The 25,935-nt window shown below is 34.1% G+C and overlaps 1 protein-coding gene across 1 annotated transcript; it reads left to right on the top strand.

Annotated features, from left to right (window-relative positions):
- The first annotated feature begins 22,979 nt into the window (after positions 1-22,979).
- On the top strand, positions 22,980-23,495 carry LOC138348979 (putative B3 domain-containing protein At1g51970). Its single transcript, XM_069298602.1, has one exon. It carries the CDS (start codon positions 22,980-22,982, stop codon positions 23,493-23,495), a length of 516 nt encoding a protein of 171 aa, XP_069154703.1.
- The last annotated feature ends 2,440 nt before the right edge of the window (positions 23,496-25,935 follow it).

Below are 25,935 nucleotides of genomic sequence, written 5' to 3'. Positions count from 1 at the left end.
ACATTATTATAATGGTTAATTGAACTTTAATATTATTAATTTAGTATACAACTTATAATTAATTGATAAAAATTAGCATTAATGAGTGATTTGTATATCAATATTTTTTTGAATGCGTATTTATAAGTATTCAAAATTGATAAAGTTATAGTACATTTTAAAAATGTATTCTTCATAACATAAAAAAATTAAGTATGATAAAAGATTTTAAGTATGAAAATTTATTCTTAATAGATTAAAAATAAATTAAAAATAATATGATCGTTATTTTAGTTAAATAGGTTCAATGAATTAAATTAGTCTATTATTAAAAAAAAGACTTTAATGACGTGTTATACCAACTAGGAGAGAGTAATGATTTTAAAGTGTCAAGTATATTTGGAGGAAAATATTGATAGGTGGGAGATATTTTGGTCTTAAATAAAACATAAATAATATTTCAATGCAATTCTCTTTACTTGGGTGACCATTTTGGAAATTGACTCCAAAATATTATCAAAAGACCCCTTTTGTAGATAAATAAAACCCTTTTTATCCTCTAGAATTATAATTTTACCGTTATAAATAAAGTCTTACTGCCTCTTTTTTCACATAACTCTATTTGGATAGTTTTCTAAAGGAGAAATGTAGAAAGAGATATAAAGGAAAAACTTTAATTATAACAATGTGGCTAATTAGGTACTCCAATAATTATTAATAGATCATTTTTGAAATTAAAATTAAGTCTATAAAAAAAATAGAGAGAAATATAAAAGGAAAAACTTTAAATATAAAAATCTAGCGAATTAGGTAACTTAAAACTATTAAAAGACCATTTTGGAATAAAAATTAAGATTGTCAAAAAATAAAAATAAAAATTCTATGTTTCTACTCAAGGTTAGAATAAAAAATAAAACCTAATTTTACTATTATAAAAAGAGTGCTACTGTGTCTTTTTTAAGTAACAGTTTCTTCAATGTCTAATCAAAAACCTTTTCTTAGCCTTAAGAAAATATTTTTTTATAATTTCTTTCCATCTAAAGTTGAAGAAGAAACTTGCAAACTAAACAACACTGCACATGTAGTGACTCGAGAACTAATTGAAATAAGGGACATATACCCTCCCCTAAAAATCGATTTGAAAAACCCCTGGCAGATCAAGAAAAATATTACCCGTGACGAGGTTATTGTAGGAAAACTGGTGATTCCGTTTTCTGACACGTTTGAGTACATTCTCCGATACTGGATGTTAGATGCGGCCAAAAGTTTGGAGAATGGGTGTGATGTGCTTGTTGACATGTGGGATGTAACTGAGGAGAATATCATTGAGAAGTATCAAGGTGAAAGTGTTTTCTTAAGGAAATTGCACAATGATGACTTTTATCTTTCGTGCAAGAAATTGTTCAACAGTTGTAAATTAAATGTTGGTGATGAAATAGGAATTTGTTTGTCACGATCCAAAACCGGGTCGCGACTGGCACCCACACTTACCCTCCTATGTGAGCGAACCAACCGATCTAAACCTTAAACATTTTAATATAATATCAACAGAACGTAATGCGGAAGACTTAAACTCATTAATAAAATCAATAACTATTATTATCCCCAAAATCTGGAAGTTATCACCACAAGAACATCTATGATCAAATTACTAAACTAAGAGTATTCTAAGAAGCTAAAACAAATAAAAACTAGTCCATGCCAGAACTTCAAGGCATCAAGACATGAGGAAGAAGATCCAGTCCAAGCTAGAAACATTAGCTCACCCTGAAGATCCGATGTGACGAAGACTGGCTAGAGTTACTGTTGAGTCGAAGATGACGGCACGTTTGCTGCACTCCACAAATAACCAAGAAGAAAACATAAAAGTAGGGGTCAGTACAAAACATGGGTACTGAGTAAATATCATCGGCCAACTCAAAATAGAAATCAATATATACCAAGTAATATCATAAAATCAACTATGATACTCAACATGTAGCAACAACAAGTACTATATCATTAACAACTACCGTCAAGTTCACACATGAGGACTCAAGACTCAATACCATACTCATTTGGGAATTATGTTCATTAGATTGAGTATATTAATATCTTTCAAGATTCATTCTCTTTATTTCTCTTGTGTCGGTACGTGACACTCCGCTCCCTCATATTCATCAACCCTCTTGTGTCGGCACGTGACACTCCGATCCCCTACTACTATGTGTCGGAACGTGACACTCCGATCCCCTAAATCTACGTGTCGGTTCGTGACACCCGATCCCCTAAATCTACGTGTCGGTTCGTGACACCCGATCCCATAAATCTACGTGTCGGTTCGTGACATCCGATCCCTTAAATCTACGTGTCGGTTCGTGACACCCGATTCCCTAAATCTACGTATCGGTCCGTGACACCCGATCCCCTAAATCTACGTGTCGGTTCGTGACACCCGATCCCCTAATCTCCTTCTATCAATTCATCAAGCCTTCTTTCTTACCAAGGCATCATCAATCTCATTATTGTAATTCATCACGCCTTCTTTTATACCAAGGCCTCATCATTAACAAAGAGATTAGGGTTTTGCAAGATTTGGGATTCAATAACTTCATCATGCTTATATAATTACATTCATGCAAGCATACAATTAAGCACATAGCAGGTTTTACAATATTATCAATACATATCATTCACTATTAAGAGTTTACTACGAATAGTATGAAAACCATAACCTACCTCCACCGAAGATTCGTGATCAAGCAAGCAATTTCCCAAGCTTTGTGTTTTTCCTCTCGTTCGATCCTCTCTCTATCGTTTCTCTTTCCTTCTCTTTGTTCTTTCTATTTTCTTTATTCAAACCCTCTTTCTTTTACCCTAATTAGTATATAATTAAGAATAAAAGATGACAATAATAACCCACTAATTAACTTAAGGTTACCTCTTTTAACCCCCAAGTAATTAGACTTATTAACATTAACCCTCTAACATTATAATTAAAGCAGGAATAGTCAAATACGTCCCTTAAAACGTATAAAGAAATTTGACCCAAACTGGGATTACGCAGCCTGCAACGGCCCATCGCGCCTGCGACGGTCCGTACTGCTGCTCCGTCATAGACTCAATTTCTCTGAAGAGTCTGTGACGGTCCGTCATACCTGTGACGGTCCGTCCTGCCATTCCGTTACGAAGTTCAGAGAGTCAATTTTCAGTACCCAATTTCAGATTTTCTAAGTGTTTTGAAATGAGACCCTGCGACGGTTCGTCGTGCCCATGACGGTCCGTCGTGGGGTCCGTCGCCTCAGCCTGTTTTTCCAGAAATAAAATATGCTGTTCAAAACGACTGAACAGGTCGTTACAATAGATACCAATTTACCCATCGTTTGTCCCCGAACGATCACAATAAGGAAAACAAGGGCGAAAAGGAGTACCTGAGTCTGTAAGCAGATGTGGGTATCTTTCTCGCATATCTGCCTCCTTCTCCCAAGTGGCTTCTTCAACGGGTCGATTCTTCCATTGAACTTTGATGGATGCAATCTCCCTTGATCTCAACTTGCGAATTTCTCTATCTAGAATGGCAATAGGTTCCTCCTCATAAGACAAATTCTCATCAAGCAAAATTGAATCCTAACGGATAATGTAGTTTCCATCCCCATGGTATCTTTTCAAGATCGACACATGGAATACCGGATGCACTCCGGACAGCCCTGGAGGCAAGGCTAACTCATAAGGCACCTCTCTTACTCGCTTAAGTACTTCAAATGGACCAATATACTTTGGGCTAAGTTTACCTCGCTTACCAAACCGCATCACCCCTTTCATTGGCGAAACCTTCAACAAGACTTGTTCACCCTCCATAAACTCCAAGTATCTAACCTTCTGATCTGCATACTCCTTCTGTCTACTTTGCGCCGCTAGAAGATTTTCTTGAATAGATTTCACTTTATCTAACGATTCCCTCAGAAGGTCAGTACCCCAAGGTCTAACTTCAAATGCATCAAACCACCCAATGGGAGACCTACATCTTCTCCCATATAGTGCCTCAAATGGGCCCATATCAATGCTTGAGTGATAGCTATTGTTGTAGAAGAACTCTGCTAAGGGTAAGAAGCTATCCCACTGACCACCAAATTCTATCACACATTCACGAAGCATATCCTCCAACACTTGAATCGTTCGCTCAGACTGACCATCGGTCTGAGGATGGAACGCAGTACTAAGGTCCAACCTAGTACCCAATTCCGCATGCAATGTTTTCCAAAACTTAGAAGTAAACTGCGTACCTCTATCTGATATAATGGAGAGTGGAACCCCATGCAATCGCACCACTTCCGAGATGTAAAGTTTGGCTAACTTCTCCGCATTGTAAGTCACCTTGACCGGAATGAAGTGAGCAGACTTAGTTAACCTATCAACAATTACCCAAATAGAATCAAACTTTCCCAATGTCTTTGGAAGACCAACCACGAAATCCATTGCAATCCTTTCCCACTTCCATTCAGGAATGGGCATTCTCTGAAGTGTTCCTCTGGGCCTTTGATGTTCATACTTTACTTGTTGACAGTTTGGACATTTGGCAATAAAATCCACAATATCATGCTTCATTCTACTCCACCAAAAGTGTTGCTTTAGGTCACGGTACATCTTGGTTGCACCCGGATGTATCGAATACCTTGAACTATGAGCCTCTGTCAGAATAGTGTTGATCAAATCATCAACTCGGGGTACACATACCCTTCCCTTGATTCTCAAAACACCTTCCTCATCGATTTGTGCTTCCTTAGCCTCTCCTCGCAATACTTTATCTTCGATTCTACTTAGTTTCTCATCATTAAACTTCTTTCCCTTAATCTTGTCAAGAAAAGAAGATCTTGCCTCCACACAAGCCAACAATCCTCCCTTCTCATTTACTTCTAACCTCATAAGGTCGTTAGCCAGAATCTGAACTTCTCTAGCCAATGGGCGTCTAGAAGCTTGCAAGTGATCTAGACTTCCCATGCTTCCCGCCTTTCTACTTAAAGCATCCGCTACAATATTCGCCTTCCCCAGATGATACAAAATAGTGATGTCGGAGTCCTTCAGTAGGTCCATCCATCTCCTCTGTCTCAAGTTCAAATCTTTCTGAGTAAAGACATACTGGAGGCTATAATGATCCGTGTAGACCTCACACTTAACCCCATATAAATAGTGTCTCCATTGCTTTAATGCAAACACTACCGCAGCCAATTCTAAATCATGAGTTGGATAGTTACGTTCATGCACTTTTAATTGCCTTGAAGCATAAGCAATCACATTCTTCTCTTGCATTAGTACTGCACCCAAACCAGAATAGGATGCATCACAATAAACAATGAAGTTCTTACTCTCTACGGGCAAGGTGAGAATGGGTGCGGTAGTCAACAAAGTCTTGAGCTTCTGAAAGCTTTCCTCACACTCATCCGACCATACAAATGGAACATTTTGCTTAGTCAAGTTCGTCAATTGGGAAGCAATAGAAGAGAATCCCTTGACAAATCGGTGATAGTAGCTAGCTAACCCCATAAAGCTCCTTATTTCTGACACATTAGTAGGTCTTACCCAATTCTTCACTGTCTCAATCTTAGAAGGATCCACTATCACTCCATCCTTAGAAACCACGTGCCCCAAGAAGGACACTGCATCTAGCCAAAACTCACACTTAGAGAACTTGGCATAAAGCTTTTTCTCCCTCAACATTTCCAATACCATTCTCAAATGCTCCTCATGTTCCTCCTTACTTTTAGAGTATATCAGTGTATCATCAATAAATACAATCACAAAGAGATCCAAATATGGCTTAAAAATCCCGTTCATCAAACTCATGAACGCAGCAGAGGCATTCGTAAGACCAAAAGACATCACTACAAATTCGTAATGCCCATACCTGGTTCTAAAAGCAGTCTTTGGCACATCCGTTGCCCGTATTTTCAATTGATGATAACCGGATCTCAAGTCAATCTTAGAGAAGACACAAGCACCTTGTAACTGATCGAACAAGTCATCAATACGAGGAAGAGGATACTTGTTCTTTATGGTTACCTTGTTCAACTGCCGGTAGTCTATGCACATCCGAAAACTCCCATCCTTCTTCTTTACAAACAAAACCGGAGCACCCCAAGGAGATGCACTTGGTCTAATGAAGCCTTTGTTCAACAACTCTTGAAGTTGTGCTTTTAACTCTCTTAACTCCGCGGGAGCCATTCTATAAGAGGGTATAGAAATGGGGTGAGTACCCGGTTCAAGATCAATACAGAAGTCAATATCCCTATCTGGTGGTATACCAGGAAGATATGCAGGGAACACATCCAGAAACTCACGGACCACCGAAACCGACTCAATCGAAGGTACTTGGGTAGTGTCATCCTTGAGATGTGCCAAGAAAGATAAACACCCTTTACTAACCATCTTCTTAGCACGAAGAAAGGAGATGATATGCACCGGATTGGAAGTGTAGTCACCCTACCACACTAACGGATCTGTCCCAAGCTTGTCTAACGTCACCGTTTTAGCATTACAATCCAAGATCGCAAATTGCGGAGAAAGCCAAGTCATACCCAGAATTACATCAAAATCATCCATTTCTAAGATAACCAAATCTACATAAGTGTTTCTCCCCACAAAGTTCACCAAACAAGACTTATATACCTTTTCAACTACCACAGACTCACTCACCGGAGTAGAAACACGAATAGGCATATCAAGTAATTCGCAATGTAAATTTAGACCATTATCAAATGAGGAAGATACATAAGAAAATGTGGATCCAGGATCAAACAATACAGAAGCCATGCAATCACAAACTAGAAGATTACTTGTGATGACAGCATTAGATGCCTCCGCTTCAGACCGCCCAGGGAAAGCGTAACAATGGGCCCTATCGTTTGTCTGTCCATTGCCCCTACCATGTTGTGATGTAGTGGCTCCAATTTTCCCATCACCTCGGCCATTTTGGTGACCACCATTACCTCGACCACCACGTCCTCCAGAATAACGGCCTCTACCATGACCACCTCTACCTCTAGCCATTGGGGGTCTATAACTCTGTTTTGGACAATTCCTCCTAATATGTCCAGTCTCCCCACATCCATAACACTCTCTGGAGTCAAGCATAGGTCTCTCAGAGAAGTGTTGACCGGTCTGAGGTGGACCCCTAACTACAGTCTGTAGTAAAGACTGAATGGGTCGAACTGAGTAACCACCGGAACCCTGTCCTCTAGAGTAAGAACCATTAAACTCACCTCCTTTTCAAAACCTCTTTGATGTCGATGCCATGGTGAATTCATCTGGCTTCACTCCTTCCACCTCTACCACGAAATCTACCACTTCTTGGAAGGATTTTGCCGTAGCCGCTACTTGTAAGGCTGAAATCCGCAACTATAACCTCAACCTCTTCACAAAACGACGAATCCGCTCTTGTGGACTGAAACAAAGTTGAGTGGCATATCTGGATAGTGCACAAAACTTAGCCTCATATGCATTGACCGACATCCTACCTTGCTCTAGGCTCAAGAACTCATCCCTCGTCCTATCCCTCAAAGTCCGGGGGATATACTTTTACATAAACAAGCTAGAGAATGAGGCCCAAGTCATAGGTGGTGCCTCCGTTGGTTGACACTCAACATGTGACCGCCACCACATTTTGGCGTTCCCTTGAAACTGATAACTTACGAACTCAACACCAAACCGTTCTACTATACCCATCTTGTGTAGTAGCTCATGACAGTCAACCAGAAAATCGTAAGCATCCTCAGATTCAGCACCCTTGAAGACATGAGGTTTCAATTTCAAGAACTTACTGAAAAGTTCATGCTGATCATTTGTCATTGTAGGCCTAGTAATAAGACGTGGAAACGTGCCTATGTCCAATGAGGCATCCATACGAGGAGCCATAGTGGCTGCATGTTGTACCTCTGAAACCGGAGGTGTTGGTGCAGAAAACACTGGAGGGGCCTGACCCTGATCAGACAACCCACTAAGATAAGCGAGAACCTGATTGATCATCTCTGGGGTAGGTTGGGGTGGCAATTCCTCATTTTGCACTTGTTCATTCTCCCCTTCCTCACCCTCCCTTACCACTTCCTCAGTCGGTGGAGAAGTCACCGCCCTAGTATCAGACGGGCTAGGTGCTCGTCCTCTTCCTCTAGAGGACGTCCTCCCACGACCTCTACCACGGCCTCTTGTCGCTACCCTTCCTCTAGCTACAGCCCCAGTGGCTGGTTCAGACGCACCCTGTCCCGCCGGTGCTGGTGTTGGGGCGGTTGTTTCTCTAGTTCTAACCATCTGCGAAATAGAGTGATGATGGTCAGATACCAATTTGTATCACCTAGATACCAATTGGATCCAAGTAATAGCACGAAAGAAAGAAAGAAAGAATGGAGTTTCCCTAAAGTCTTGTAGCCTCTCAAAGAAAAGTAAAGGCGTCCCCCTACCGTTCCTTAAGACTCTACTAGACTCGTTCTTGAGTGATGAGACCAACGAACCTAATGCTCTGATACCAAGTTTGTCACGACCCAAAATTGGGCCGCGACTGGCACCCACACTTACCCTCCTATGTGAGCGAACCAACCGATCTAAACCTTAAACATTTCAATATAATATCAACAGAACGTAATGCGGAAGACTTAAACTCATTAATAAAATCAATAACTATTATTATCCCCAAAATCTGGAAGTCATCACCACAAGAACATCTATGATCAAATTACTAAACTAAGAGTATTCTAAGAAGCTAAAACTAATAAAAACTAGTCCATGCCGGAACTTCAAGGCATCAAGACATGAGGAAGAAGATCCAGTCCAAGCTAGAAACATTAGCTCACCCTGAAGATCCGATGTGACGAAGACTGGCTAGATTTACTGTTGAGTCGAAGATGACGGCACGTTTGCTGCACTCCACAAATAACCAAGAAGAAAACATAAAAGTAGGGGTCAGTACAAAACACGGGTACTGAGTAAATATCATCGGCCAACTCAAAATAGAAATCAATATATACCAAGTAATATCATAAAATCAACTATGATACTCAACATGTAGCAACAGCAAGTACTATATCATTAACAATTACCGTCAAGTTCACACATGAGGACTCAAGCCTCAATACCATACTCATTTGGGAATTATGTTCATTAGATTGAGTATATTAACATCTTTCAAGATTCATTATCTTTATTTCTCTTGTGTCGGTACGTGACACTCCGCTCCCTCATATTCATCAACCCTCTTGTGTCGGTACGTGACACTCCGATCCCCTACTACTATGTGTCGGAACGTGACACTCCGATCCCCTAAATCTACATGTCGGTTCGTGACACCCGATCCCCTAAATCTATGTGTCGGTTCGTGACACCCGATCCCCTAAATTTACGTGTCGATTCGTGACACCCGATCTCCTAAATCTACGTGTCAGTTCGTGACACCCGATTCCCTAAATCTACGTGTCGGTTCGTGACACCCGATCCCCTAAATCTACGTGTCGGTTCGTGACACCCGATCCCCTAAATCTACGTGTCGGTTCGTGACACCCGATCCCCTAATCTCCTTCTATCAATTCATCAAGCCTTCTTTCTTACCAAGGCATCATCAATCTCATTATTTTAATTCATCACGCCTTCTTTTATACCAAGGCCTAATCATTAACAAAGAGATTAGGGTTTTGCAAGATTTGGGATTCAATAACTTCATCATGCTTATATAATCACAATTATATAATTACATTCATGCAAGCATACAATTAAGCACATAGCAGGGTTTACAATATTATCAATACATATCATTCGCTATTAAGGGTTTACTACGAATAGTATGAAAACCATAACCTACCTCCACCGAAGATTCGTGATCAAGCAAGCAATTTCCCAAGCTTTGTGTTTTTCCTCTCGTTCGATTCTCTCTCTATCGTTTCTCTTTCCTTCTCTTTGTTCTTTCTATTTTCTTTATTCAAACCCTCTTTCTTTTACCCTAATTAGTATATAATTAAGAATAAAAGATGGAAATAATAACCCACTAATTAACTTAAGGTTACCTCTTTTAACCCCCAAGTAATTAGACTTATTAACATCAACCCTCTAACTTTATAATTAAAGCAGGAATAGTCAAATACGTCCCTTAAAACGTATAAAGAAATCCGATCCAAACTGGTATTATGCAGCCTGCGACGGTCCATCCTGCTGCTCTGTCACAGACTTTAGAGACTCAATTTCTCTGAAGAGTCTGTGACGGTCCGTCACACCTGTGACGGTCCGTCCTGCCATTCCGTTACGAAGTTCAGAGAGTCGATTTTCAGTACCCAATTTCAGATTTTCTAAGTGTTTTGAAGCGAGACCCTGCGACGGTCCGTCGTGCCCATGACGGTCCGTCGTGGGGTCTGTCGCCTCAGCCTGTTTTTCCAGAAATAAAATCTGTTGTTCAAAACGACTGAACAGGTCGTTACATTATTGGGATCCTAGATCTTCAAGTTTAATGTTCAAATTACTTTCTTAGGTTAGCGCTTAGTGAAAGGCCCAAGATTTTAGGACAAAAAACAATATTTCATAGTCGTTTTGTTAGTATTTCTCTTTCATATAGTTGTAATAGCTGAAGATTGGAACATTTGCATTATGGAGTATGATGATTCTTCAAATCTCAATTTAGTTTGCGTAATCCCTTTTTAGTACATATGTTTTCTTTCCTTGTTATTATAATGCTCTTATAATTTAGATGTGAAATTTTGAAATCAATAATTTCTTCATCGATTGATTTCTCCTTCGAGTTGCAAACAAGAATGGATACCTCCGTGATAAGTTCTCCAAGACACGCCACAAGGTCATGTTTTGTGCACCGACAATATTGAACAAAAAGTATCAGGATCGTGCATATAAAGTTTTTCATCCCAAAAGTTAGTAGATTATTTATTTTCATCGGAATCTAGAACTAACTATTCAGTGCAATTAGATCTACCAACTATGTCACAAGAACTTATCGTTTCTATAACTATAAATAATAATTTTTTTATGTGAAAACTACCTATTAATTGAAGGGAGTATGCAAGAGAATCAACTCCAAATCATTAGAATTCTATGAAAGTATTGAAAGCCAAGATACATTTTTGGAAGACTCCAAATTAAAATTTATTTTTACTCTTATAAATGGAGTGTTATTGCCTCGTTTTTTTAGTGTATCCTTCCAAAAATTTCTTCCATGTCTAATCAAAAGCATTTGCCTAGCCTTAGGAAAATATTTTTTTTTATAATTTCTTTCCATCAAAATATGAAGAAGAAGCTTGCAGACCTAACAAAACTCCACATGTAGTGACTCGAGAACTAATTTAGATAAGGGACATGTTACGACCCAAATGCACAAGTCGTGATGACACCTATGTTTCCAACCAATAGGTAAGTCAACTCAACATTTTACCAATTTTAATTAATTAATGAGTAATAGGTAAACACTAAGTTAAAATCTCCAACACTGACTTCTATATAATTACGAAATGCGGACAACTAAAAATACCACCCAAGAATTTGGTGTCATAAGTATAAGAACTTCTAAAATACGATTCAACTCTGAAACTAAAATGACAAATCTAAACATAAGGAATATCATGTTTGAATACTAAAATAATAAAATAAATAAAAGATAGAGGGAGGTGTGGGACACAGAACAACCAAGCAGCAGCTCACCACAACTCCAAGACACTCCAAGCTCAGACTCAAAAAGCTGCACGAAATATGTTCGTACTAGAAATCAAATCTACACCACAAAAGAGTGAAACAAGTGTAGTATGATTATGAAATCATGTGTACCCAGTAAATCTCATTGACAGAAAACGAAGAAGTAGCAACGTGAGTTTATATAAGAAAAATCAATTTTTTAATTACACAAGTTTATATTACACTTACCAATCAAGTTTCATCAAATAGAGGTAATCAAATATCAAGTACTTTCCAACCAGCAGTAAAAACACATATTCATCAAGAATATAGGATGACATGAAATGCAATGCAATATGACACCATGAAATGATTTGCCTCAGAACACCTGGTACTCTCTCAACCGTATATACATGATACTCCTCAGAAATACATCGAGAGTTCATGATCCACGGGGGACTCGCGAGGTCCATATACCGACACGAACGATCTTCACGTGTCTGTACAGACGATCTCAAAGCACTATCATAAAATCAAACAAATTCTGCACTAGCGATCTTTACGTACTCAAATTACAATCTTAACATCTCACTATCCCCAACACGGGCGATCTCCATGTGCCCAACTTATACTGAATCTCATGTCAATGCATGCACACAATATAATTTCAGTAAAGGGAATGATGATTCATCTCAATCAATCAATATCAGCATAATACATAACCACCTCAATTAGCAAACTATACAGGTGCAATAAGAAAAAAAACATAATCACACAAAGAACTCAAGTCAATAATAGATCAGCTAACTCTCATATGCTTTTGCATTATCGGGTTTCAACCCGCATTCTATAGTAATAAACTTTCACTTTGTATCACCAGTACTCGTACCAATGTTCGTCACACCATTGGTACGATACCCCCATCCTTCGCCCTTACCCATTTTCTATTCTATTTTTAATCTTTAATTAGGAAAACTTCCTTCAATAAGTGTGAAAGTCTTAACATACATCCTTAAATGTCGAATTCGTGCCACGAATCTTCAAGATTTTTCCTTTCCTTTTTGCAAAGCTTCGAACTTTCTCGATCTACCAATTATGCAATAATGGTAAGTAAGTGAGTTCTAAGATGCTCAAATTATTATATGTCTAACCTAGATCCCGAAACCCACTCATTTTACCAATCAAACTCCTACTTTTAATATAAATTTTATATGTCAAAGATCCTATTTGCTAAATTTCAAGCCAAGAAATGAACCTCAATCTCTCCAAATATCCTAAAATTTAATGTGAAATCATATAATATACACCTAATAATTAATTACCTATCTCAATATATTAAACTTGATTTACAATATGACAAAAAGAAAAAGAAATAATTAAAATTAATCACTGGTAACAAAACCAGAATTTCGCCAGCCATTAATTGTCACCCTTGTAATTTCTAATTTTAACTAGGAAGTACCCTTGTTATTTCTAATATTAACTATATTCCAACCAACTTCCAAAAATATTGAATCATCGTTTCCTGCTACTATATTCCAACTAATTTTTCCTGTCAACTCAATATAATAATAATTTCTTAATAGTAATAATAATAAATAGACAAACAATGAATCATCTTTACACCTACATTACATTAACTACGGCCATTATCATTTCAATAGTAACAAGGGAACAAAAGTTTCAACCACAAGAAAAGACAAACAGAATTATTCCCTACTACATGGTGAGCATTGAAATAATACTAATATGGTGAGCATACATACATATCATTATGATCCATGTAAAAATCAAGAAAATTTTCAATTTTCTTCCTACCTGAAGATTTTTCGTTGGTCCCTCACGTTCTGTATTCATATCGAACAAGTAGTTTTAAAGTTGCAAACAAGAATATAAACCTCCATGGTTTATTTTTTGCACCGAAGTATTGCCAACGAAAAGTATGATGACTATTCATATAAAAAAATTGTCCCAACGGTTAGTAGATTATTTGTTTTCATCGGAATCTAGAACTAACTATTCAGAGCAGTTGTATCTAGCAACTGTATCATACTTGGAAAAGAACTTATGATTTCTATGACTATAAATAAGACCTATATTTTCTATGTAAAAACTCCATAGTAATTGAGGGGCGTAATAGGAGCATAAACAGTGTTCTAGTAGGCTTTGAGAAGCAAAAAAATTTGTTGGAATTCTATGAACGAGTCTCGAGAGCCAGGATACATTATTGCAGGACTTGTTGAGCATCTTCATGTGACTGGCATCACAAATATATTTCTATTTCATACTAATAGGTGGAGTGACTCAGATGTGACTTTTTAATGGTGTATGGATATTGCTGGTTTTTTCTAAAATTAAGCATTTAGACGCTTTAAGTAGCAAACACAAGATACATAATCTGCATAATTATTTTTTTAAAAAAAAGAATTTTAAAATATCTCAACAACTAAAACAACATAACTAAATTTAAAATTTAAAATTTAAAATTCATCTTAAACTAATAACTTATTTTGCTAAAACTACTGCAGTAAGTAAAAGAAAATTTGACCACTCCTTATTTGCTTTAGTTACTACAATTGTAAAAATTGCTCCTCCTCAATTTTCGTCCTCTATAACAAAAGCTACTTTTCTAGAAATGGCATTGAAAAATCCAATCTTCCAAAACAGATACAAACACATACAGATATCCAACTTCTGCAATGAAAACACATACACTTATGTACATTTGATCACACATACAGGGAGAATTATATACTGAATCTGTGCGATTTCAATTAGCATTAACAAAAATAAGGAAACCAATAGCACTAAATTTACATGTATGTATTCATCAAATACATGTAACATCTATGAGAATTTTGACCTTAAAATTATTGTACTAATTGAAGGAACTTGACAAGCTATTGTTTAATTCATTTAGATAGACAAAAGAGTCTGGCAACACAAATGTTTGTTCAACTGATCATTATGAGTATAACTTCAACTTCACTTACACAATGAGGACAAGGATCTCTTTGCTTCCTCCTCATATGAATGGAAGTAAAAAGTAGTTGGCTGAAGATATCGATAGATTGATGTTATGCAATTGATGCTTGTACTGGATGCATTATGAAGATGCAAATTGTTCTCCCTCGTCATGAGAAGTTGAGCAGAATGTTCAATCTTGATATGGAAACACGCAAACAGCAAACTGGAGCTTTTATCATCCGAGAAATGCATGGAAGTAGACCAAGAAAATCAGAACCTGCACAAGTACTTGGCCTAAAGCAACTACTCGAGTCAATCTGAGACAAAAAAAATCTAAAGTAAGTAGATCATGAGGTGTTACAACACATTCTATTCAATGGATAACATATCAACAACAACATATGCAATGTAGTCAGTCTCACAAGTGAAGTTTGAAGAGGGTAGTATGTACGACGACCTTACCTCTACCTCATAGAGATAGAGAGGTTGTTTCTGATAAACCCTCGGCGTAAGTAAAACATAAATAGCAATGTGTTGCAAGAAATCCATTTTTATTAAATTACTCTTTATCATTATTGACATGCGCAAGAACCGTGCCTGCACACATGAGCATAAATAACATGTTAAATCGAGTCCTTTCTTCAACTGATCGAGTTGTGAATTATGTACAGTGCATGCACACAATGAGCAAAAGAGTTGATTTTCCAATCACCTGCAAGACACAATGTAACAAACGCTAAAATGGATGTAGTGACTTTCTCAACTAACAACAAACAACAGTCAGAACACACTAATAAGTCTTGATTCATAAGAAAATGAGCAATTACAATATGAAAAACACGAACAATAACGGTAACTATAAAGAAGAATGGATGAGGGAACTAAGAGAGAATTGGGGATTGTCTTTGCCTAAGCATAATCATAATTATCATCAAACCTATTTTTCTCCCAAAAGACTCTATTTATCCATCCGGATTCCACACATAACCACTTAATCTGGTATTGGGGTTGTTAGTGTAGTTGGAAGGATAGAACAATGTAACTATATTTTGATTAGAAATCACATTATTATAAAATGACGTGAAAACTTGGTTATTTTGGGTGACATAGGATATGTTTGGTGATGTTATACCTGAACGGTATAGTGGGTTATTGGTTTCTGCCTATAATATTTTTTATATCATACGTGTATATTAGTTTTGAGTGGAGTTGGAAATTAAGAACGGGAATGCAGCTGAGCCAAGTAAAGACTGAGAGATTTTTATTGGGGCAGGTCTTGCAGGGTTGGTGGCTGCAAAACAACTGATGTTATTTGTGATTGAGGTTACTGTTTTGGAGGGGCGAAAGCGTGGAGGTGGAAGGGTGTATAGAAAAGAGATGGAAGGAGGGAATAAGGTGGACGCTGCTGATTTATGAGGGACTGTTTTGACAGGTACACTAGGGAATCCACTTGGTCTGTTGGGTCGACAATTGTCGTATACACTTCATAAGGTGAGAGATCAATGTCTACTCTATTGTGCTGACGGAAAGCCCGTAAATGAGTATTTGGATTAAAAAAAGGCGGAGGCTGATTACAATGAACTTTTGGAAAAGGCAAGCAAAGTTAGTACATAATTATCTCAGGTTTTTTCTCTTGGAGAGAAATTGGAAACTTTGCAAAAGGATTTTGGTGTTGTGATGGATGTTGAGGAGATGAGTTTGTTTAACTGGCATCTCGCAAACTTGGGCTATGCAAATGCAGCTTTGCTTCACAGTTTTCCTTAGCATTTTTGGACCAAGATGATCCCACATATTTCCTTAGCATTTTTGGACCAAGATGATCCCTATGATATTGGAGGGGATCACAATTTCTTTTCTGGTGGAAATGGAAGATTAGTTCATCCTTTGACTGAAAATGTGCCTATTATTTTTCTAAAAATTGTGCATATCATTCGTTATGGTAGAGATATTGTAAAGGTGACTACTCAGGCCAATTATTTGATGGAGATATGACAATGTGCATCGTCAGCTTCATTCTAGAGTTGCCTTAAAAAAGTTGGACACAATAAAAAGATTGGGTTTTGAATTGCTATATAAAGTCGCAATGTTATTCTCGTTTGTGTTTTGGGACTCAAATGTTGATATCTTTGGTCATGGTATTGATGATTCTATTTATCGTGGGGAATTCTTTCTATTCTAAAACTATGCAACGATTGCTGGTGGACCCTATTTGTTAGTTCTAGTCGCTAGAGAAAAGTTGCACACAAGTCTTAGAGAATGAGCCCTACTAATGCAGTAACAAAAGTTCTTCAAATTTTAGGTAAATGATACGTTCCACATTGAATTTGCTTTCAATATACCAAAATCTTATTTTTACCAAAGCAAAGTTAATGTGGAACTATACCTTTTAAAATTTGAAGAACTTTAGTTACTGCATCAGTAGGGGTCATTCTATAAAACTTGTGTGCGGCTTCTCCTGTGACTATAACTAACAAAAAGGGCCTGCCAAAAACCGTTGCATGGTTGAAGAATAGAAAGAATTCCCTCAGTCAAGGATCATCAACAACATGAACAAATATATCAACATTGGAGTCTCAAAACACATACGAAAACAGCAGTTCAACCTTATTTAATAGTCCAAAACCCAATTTTTTTGTGTCCAGTTTTTATGAGATAACTATGCAATTAATGTGATCGAACCACTCTTTTAAACTCTGAGAGAAACAATGTGCGATGCCATATCACCCTCAAATAATTGGCCTCCAGTAATCACATTCACACTATCTCTACCATAATGAATGACATAGACAACTTTCCAAAAATAATAGGCACATTTTCAGCTTGAGCATGAATTAATCTTCCATTTCCACTGGGAAAGAAGCAATGATACCCTCCCATATTATAGGGATCATCTTGGTCACGTTATGCTAATGAAACTCTGAGAGCAAACTTGCATTTTCATATTCAAGATTTTCCAGATGCTAGTTAAACAAAGATCATCTCTTTAACATTCAGCAGAACACCAGAATCCTTTTGCAAAGTCTCTGATCTCTCTCCAAGATAAATAACTAGAGATAATTCTTGTCTAGCCTTTCTTGTCTTGTCCAAAAGTTCATAGTAAGCAGCCTTCACCTTTTTTATCCAAATACTTATCTACGGGCTTTACATCAGCACGACTGAATGGACATTGATCTCTCACCTTATGAAGTGTATACGACAACCGTTAAGCCAACAAACAAAGTAGATTTCCTAGTGTACCTGTCAAAACACTCCCTCTTAGATCAACAACTACCACACTATTTCCTCATTCCATATTTTATGTATACACCTACCACCTGCACGCTTTCGTCCCTCCAAAACAATAACCTCAAACCCAAATAACATCAATTATCATACAGTCGTCAACCAAGAAAGACTTACCCCAATAACAATCATTATGTCTTTACTTGGCGCAGCTGGAATAATGTTCTTAATTCTCAATTCCAGCACAAAATTACTATATATGTATGATAACAAATAGTTATAGGCAGAATTTAATAACTCACTACACCATTCATGTATAACATTGCCAAACATATCTTTTGTCAACCAAATTAAAAAAATTTCACGCCATTTTGTAATAATGTGTCCTAACTAAAATATAGTGACATTGGTATATCATGCCAACCACACCAACAACCCTAGATTCAATTTTTTCATCCTTTAACGAGTTAGACGAAAATTCAACCATCAATGCAACTAAAGCCTCAGAAATTGACTATTTTTATATACAAATAATCTCATCTGGAATAACTCCTTTTCTCGAATTTTAAATCTAACCACTTTAGAATCAACTTTCTATTAGAAAAATCAGAACTTTTCACTTGAGTTTTGCTAACTTTACCTGAAGAAGATGAAGAAACCAATGTTGATCATTCTTCGTTGACATTACCGAGAAAACCACTGGATACCTAATCTAAAGACTATTTACTGTCAGATCTACCTCGTCTTCTATTCATAGTAGGAGATGGAAATGATTGAGGATCAAATCAGATTTAAGGGCATAGTTAGAATTTGGTACTTAACTGAAATTGGAAGTGAAATCAAGAGTTTGAGTTAGACAAATGAATTGGAACTGGACAGAGATTTTGTTGATGGATTTTTCTGCTTTTTGTAGCGATTTTAACAACTGAGAAGAAGATAACGGGATCAGAGAAGATGAAAATGGACGATTGGAGAAGATGGTTTTTGGTCTTATGGATGCTCAACTTTTTTTCTTGGATTTAACGAAGTGAAAATGAAAGGAGAAAGATAGTTGTTTTGGTTCTTGAAAATGGAGGAGAAAACAAGGTGAAATATAAAGAACAAAAAAGACAAATATATGCATGACATTCAATGTATTTTTGACTTAATTAAATGCATCTTTTTATTTTAGTTTAGTTTTTGTTACACCTAGTAATTTTCATTTAATGAAAATACCTTTTAAATTTATAAAACCAAAACACCATTTAATTATTTTTTCGTCCTTGTCAAACTTCAGTAAATTCAATTTTAGATTTGATATATTTAAATATTCAAACTTCATATTAGAGACTGTTGAGTTTATTTACTATCTAAACTTTACCTTGTTGGTTAACGTTCAATTTCTATAAAAAAAACTTTTGGAAGGAGTAAAAGAGTCTGATATATCCCTCAACTTTGTCATTTAGAGTTGGTATACCCCTCCTTACAAAATGTGTTATATATACCCTTACAGTATATGAATGACTCACATATACCCTTACCTTTACAAAAGGAGCTCACATATACCCATTATCTAACATAAGTGGGAAAAAATAGATTTCAGTTTTTTTTTTACTTCAATTTATTAAATAAAAAATCATGTGGGATATATAGGATAATTATAGTAAAGTTCAAGTTGTATTTTAAAATTTTTTATATATAAATTATATTTTGACTTCTTTGATTATCATTGTTTGAGTTTCTTAGTTTTTTTCTTTCATTCTTTAGTATAAAGAAAAAAAATTAAAAATGATCTTTTTGCGAGTACTGTAATTTAATATGTATATTTGTAAAAAAAAATGGTGGCATCTATAATAAATTTCACAAGAAAATTAGTGAAACAAAATAATTAGCCCATTAAAATAATAAATTTAAATTAGTTATTGAAAAATAAAAGAAAAAATAAAAAATAATTGAAATGCACAACTAAAAGTTCTTTATTGTCTATTTTTCTCGACTTTTTTAAAAATTACTTAAATCTCTTATTTCACTTAAATAAAAAATTTGCCAGATATATAATTATTTTTACCTCACACGTGTCACCATGTCCCATCCCATTCCTTTTTTTTCTCCCTAAATTCACTCCGTTACATTTTCAATTACAAATCATTATCTCAATTTTATTTTCAAACTTTTTCTCTCTCGATCCAACCATTTTAAAAAGTAGTCCAATTTCTATGCATTTTTTACTCTTTTAATCTCTCCTAACATCACTGCATAATCTTATCTGCTATAATTTTCATCTCAATTTGGATTTCAAAAGAAGTTTTTCTCTATAGTCAATCAAATTTAAACCACTGAATTAGGTATTTTTCATATTCTCAATTGTCCTTTTTTTCAATTTTTTTTTGTTTTTATCCATTTCTCCAGATACATATGATTCCTCATTCATCCTTGTTTTATACAATGTATCATATTCATAACTAAGGTGTTGATACATAACCCTAATGTTGTTTAATCTTCGATTAGTTTTATTATGTTTAATATAAATGTACTTAATTCATAAACACTTCCAAATGTATAATTTGCATGTATCAAGTTTTTCAATGTATCATCAAAATCTTATTCAAATTTAAAATGTTGTATGCACAATGACAAATCGATATCCATAATAGTTAAGTCCAAAGCGACTATCGATCATATATGACATAATTCTATTTGGATGATTATCGAAGCAGAAACCCTAATGTTTTTTTGAAATAACAAGCTTCAAGAATACCCAATTTTCTGTGGGATATTTTCTTCCCACGGGCTTATGATTAAGCCTTACCTCTCTTGTTTGTACTTAGTCCTATTGAGATTTTTTTTATGTTTATTATTATTAATAATGAACCACTAGATCACTATCTAGTGGTATAGATTTAATTTTAAAAAAATAAAAAAAATAAATTATCCATGGGAAGAAATATTTTAGGAGAAAAGAAGAAAAAACGCATGCTAATATAAGTTACATAAAAGAAAAAAAATTAAATATAAAAATCTAGCTAATTAGTTATCCAAAATATTGAGTCAATTTCTCAAATGGTCTCCCAATTTAACAGAATTGCCTCAAAATATCATTTTATGTTTCATTTAGAACCAAAAATATTACTCAATTATCACTATTTTCCTCCAAATATACTTAACAATTCAAAAGCATCCCTCTCTCTCTCTTAGTTGGCATGTCATGTCATTAAAGTTTTTCTTTTAATAATAGATTAATTTAATTCATTTAAACTCATTTAACTAAAATAATGATCATACTATTTTTAATTTTTTTAAAATTAATTTATTAAGAATAAATTTTCATACTTAAAATCTTTTATCATAATTAAACTTTTTTTTTTTATGTTATGCAGAATGCGTTTTAAAATGTACTATAATCTCATCAATTTTAAATACTTATAAACACATACATTCAAAAAATATTGAACAAATCACTAATGAACTCTAATTTACTTCAATTAATCAAATAGTATAATAAATCAATAATATTAATGGTCGATTAAGTATAAAAAAATAATTACTTGGGAGCATTGAAATTCATATATTCTTACAATATCTTTTTTTAAAAGAAAATAGTAAGTGAATAATATTTATAGAAAATAAAATTTTGATTTTTATGTATTAGTATAATAATCTCATATAATATGTATACTATCAAATTAAATAAGTTAATTCAATTAGTTATTAGTTTATTTATTGATGTTTAACTATATGAAAAGTCATAATATAATATAATATAATATAGAATAAAAGAATAAAAAAATAAAATTAAAAAAAGTTAAATAATAATTTTCTCTTACTTAACAATTTTTTGTCAACCTTACAAATTTATCTAAATACTTTTATTTAAAAAATTGTTTAAAATTTTCAAATAATTTAGTTAAGAATTTTAAAATTATCAGGTAATAAGTGCACACAGAGATTTTTTCTATTTGGTGACAACATTTAATGTTACTAGACTTTTTAAATTAGTTTTCTTATAATCTTCATAAAATCTCATTAATTTATATATTTATTTAGAGACATAAATTTGATGAATTAAATAGGTCTAATATTTTTTTAAAATGATTATTTAATGACAGTGCGTATCAATTAGAATTTAAGGAGACTTTTGAGGTATTTAGTATTTCTAGTTGGATAAAAAATATAATATTATTCACTTTAATTTTTTTTGAAAAAAATATATCGAAAGCATGAATTGCATAATATATAATAAATATTATTGTAATGGTTAATTGACCTTTAATATTATTAATTTAGTATACAACTTATGATTAATTGATAAAAATTAGCATTAATGAGTGATTTGTATATGAATATTTATTTGAATGTGTGTTTATAAGTATTCAAAATTGATAAAATTATAGTACATTTTAACAATGTATTCTTCATAACATAAAAAAAATTAAATATGATAAAACATTTTAAGTATGAAAATTTATTCTTAATAGATTAAAAATAAATTAAAAATAATATGATCATTATTTTAGTTAAATATGTTCAATGAATTAAATTAGTCTATTATTAAAAAAAAGACTTTAATGACATGTTATACCAACTAGGAGAGAGAGTAATGATTTTAAATTGTCAAGTATATTTGGAGGAAAATAGTGATAGGTGAGAGATACTTAGCTCTTAAATAAAACATAAATAATATTTCAATGCAATTCTCTTCGCTTGGGTGACCATTTTGGAAATTGACTCCAAAATATTATCAAAAGACCCCTTTTGTCAATAAATAAAAGACCCTTTTTATCCTCCAGAATTATAATTTTACTGTTATAAATAAAGTCTTACTGCCTCTTTTTTCACATAACTCTATTTGGATAGTATCTAAAGGAGAAATGTAGAAAGAGATGTAAAAGGAAAAACTTTAAATATAACAATGTGGCTAATTAGGTACTCCAATAATTATTAAAAGATCATTTTTGAAATTAAAATTAAGTATATAAAAAAATAGAGAGAAATATAAAAGGAAAAACTTTAAATATAAAAATCTAGCGAATTTGGTAAGTTAGAACTATTAAAAGATCATTTTTGGAATAAAAATTAAGATTGTAAAAAAAAAACCAAAATTTTATGTTTCTACTCAAGGTTAGAATAAAAAATAAAACCTAATTTTACTATTATAAAAAGGGTGCTACTGCGTCTTTTTTAAGTGTATCCTTCCAACAGTTTCTTCAATGTCTAATCAAAAACCTTTTCTTAGCCTTAAGAAAACATTTTTTTATAATTTCTTTCCATCTAAAGTTGAAGAAGAAACTTGCAAACTAAACAACACTGCACATGTAGTGACTCGAGAACTAATTCAAATAAGGGACATATGCCCTCCACCAAAAATCGATTTGAAAAACCCCTGGCAGATCAAGAAAAAGATTACCTGTGACGAGGTTATTGTAGGAAAACTGGTGATTCCGTTTTCTGACACGTTTGAGTACATTCTCCAATACTGGACGTTGGATGCGGCCAAAAATTTGGAGAATGGGTGTGATGTACTTGTTGACATGTGGGATGTAACTGAGGAGAATATCATTGAGAAGTATCAAGGTGAAAGTGTTTTCTTAAGGAAATTGCACAATGATGACTTTTATCTTTCATGCAGGAAATTGTTCAACAGTCGTAAACTAAATGTTGGTGATGAAATTGGACTTTATTGGGATCCTAAATCTTCAAGTTTAATGTTCAAATTACTTTCTTAGGTTAGCGCTTAGTGAAAGACCCAAGAATTTAGGACAAAAAACAATATTTCATAGTCGTTTTGTTAGTATTTCTCTTTCATATAGTTGTAATAGCTGAAGATTGAAACATTTACATTATGGAGTATGATGATTCTTCAAATCCCAATTTAGTTTGCATAATCTCTTTTTTGTACATGTGTTTTCTTTCCTTGTTATTATAATGCTCTTTTAATTTAGATGTGAAATTTTGAACGCATTAATTTCTTCATCGATTGATTTCTCCTTCAAGTTGCAAACAAGAATGGATACCTCCGTGATAAGTTCTCCAAGACACGCCAAAAGGTCATGTTTTGTTCACCAACAGTATTGAGCAAAAAGTATCAGGATCGTGTATATAAAATTTTTCATCCCAAAAGTTAATAGATTATTTATTTTCATCGGAATCTAGAACTAACTATTCAGAGCAATTAGATCTACCAACTATGTCACAAAAACTTATCGTTTCTATCACTATAAATAAGAATTTTTTTTATGTGAAAACTACCTATTAATTGAAGGGAGTATGCAGGAGAATCAACTCCAAGTCATTAGAGGTTGGATAACTTGAACCAAAAATCAAATTTGTTATCTCATTAAATGGCTTCAAGACTTCACATATTTTTTCAGCCCTTCTCCATTGATCAAATGTAGGACTGTGAGTATAATTTCTATCATGTAAATGTAGACTAGAAAAAACCTTTTCATATGGGATAACACTTTCAAGCATCAAATTTGTCGAGTTCCATCTAAACGTAAACCAAGATTAGTTTCAATTCCAACTTGCTTAACACATTGTTCAAACTTTTGCATTCTCCCATCTGATCCTCTAACATGCTTTAACACTTTCCCTAATTGCAATCAAGGAATCGGTAACTGCTTTTAACTCTTCTTGAACAATCAAATTCAAATATGAGCAGAACAACACACGTGAAAGAACTCACCATCACATACCAAACTATTTTGCAAATTTAGATGCCCTTTTAAAATAGTTTGCAGAATATCATTGGCAGTGGCATTATCCAAAGTAATAGAAAATACCTTCTTATCTTTATTCCATTCTTTCAAGCAGTCGTATATAACAACATCCATTTCAATTTCAGTGTGAGGAGGATACATACGACAAAAGTTTAGAATTTTACAATTCAACCTCCAATTTTCATCAACAAATTGAGCCGTCAAACAAATGTATCCCTCAGAAGTAGATGATGTCCAACAATCAGAAGTCAAACATACTCTGTTATAAATTTTAGCCAATTCTTTTTTCAGTTTCTCTTTCTCTCTAAAATACATTTTTCTTATATCTGCAACTTCTGTGTTCCAACAAGACATGACAACATCTGGACTTATATAATTTATCAAATTCCTAATTTCATCATATTCAACAAAAAAATACGACAAATTATGCTTAAAAATAGCTTCGAAAAGCATTTCACGCTATATTTGTTGATCAACTTTTCTAGACTGTAATTTGCCTTCTTGATTGATGAACATATGACCCAGATCATGAAATTTAAGCATTGGGCATACCCCCTTATGACGACGTAAATGTGATGTCCCATAATTTGTACCTTTGAGAGTTGTACCAACTTTAAAAATTGAAATTTTACAGCCAATACATTTTCCACACATCTGATGTTGTTGGTTTTTTTGTTTTTTTTTTACTTTGGTTCTCCTTCTACCGGTTCAGTTTCCTCCATGGTATCTTCACGTGTAATATTTGTGTCATCCATTAATATTTCTATTTTTCTATGATAACATAAAATAAAAAAATAAAAAAAATATTAGCCAAATGAACAACTAAATTACATGTTCTATTTTTATCTTAACAGTTTTTCAAAACTCTTAACTCAAAAATTAGATCAACTGAATGGTAGTATATTTATAGATGAGTAGATGACCAAGTTTTACATTTTATAATATAGCATATGTATGCATTCAGGTAGCCGGTAGGTATCTATTTATAATTCCATTTTAGATTAACCTATTTAATTACGATAAAAAATAATGAGTATTTTAATGTATGACAATAGGAATTAAAGAACAAAGGAGAGGAATTTGTTGTATTTAGAGCCATACAATGATACTGAAAACAAGTAATATAATAAATTTACAGTACGTTGAGATGTAAAGTGTGAGAGATAATTCTTCAAAGAAAGACAAGATATAATAAAATAACATTCAAAAAGACATAGTTCACATCATTTTTAGATAGTGATAGATCTAGTCTATATATATCAAATAATTTTTACGTTATGTTCGACTATATATGCAATTGCTATTGCAATATTAATTTAGATTATTGTAAGAACTTATAATGTTAAATTTTGAATTTGTTTATGTGTTTAGGGTGGATCGAGCACATAGAATGAACATCGAATACAAAATAAAAAATTTAAATTAGAACAAAATTAAAGAATTGTAA

Source organism: Solanum lycopersicum, chromosome 5, assembly GCF_036512215.1.
Source record: "Solanum lycopersicum chromosome 5, SLM_r2.1".
Lineage (NCBI taxonomy): Eukaryota > Viridiplantae > Streptophyta > Magnoliopsida > Solanales > Solanaceae > Solanum > Solanum lycopersicum.
This window is presented reverse-complemented; position numbering and strand designations above follow the sequence as displayed.

Bases quoted from the DNA above. Each gene is read 5' to 3' on its own strand.
- LOC138348979 (XM_069298602.1), top strand. From the start codon at position 22,980: ATGTCTAATCAAAAACCTTTTCTTAGCCTTAAGAAAACATTTTTTTAT.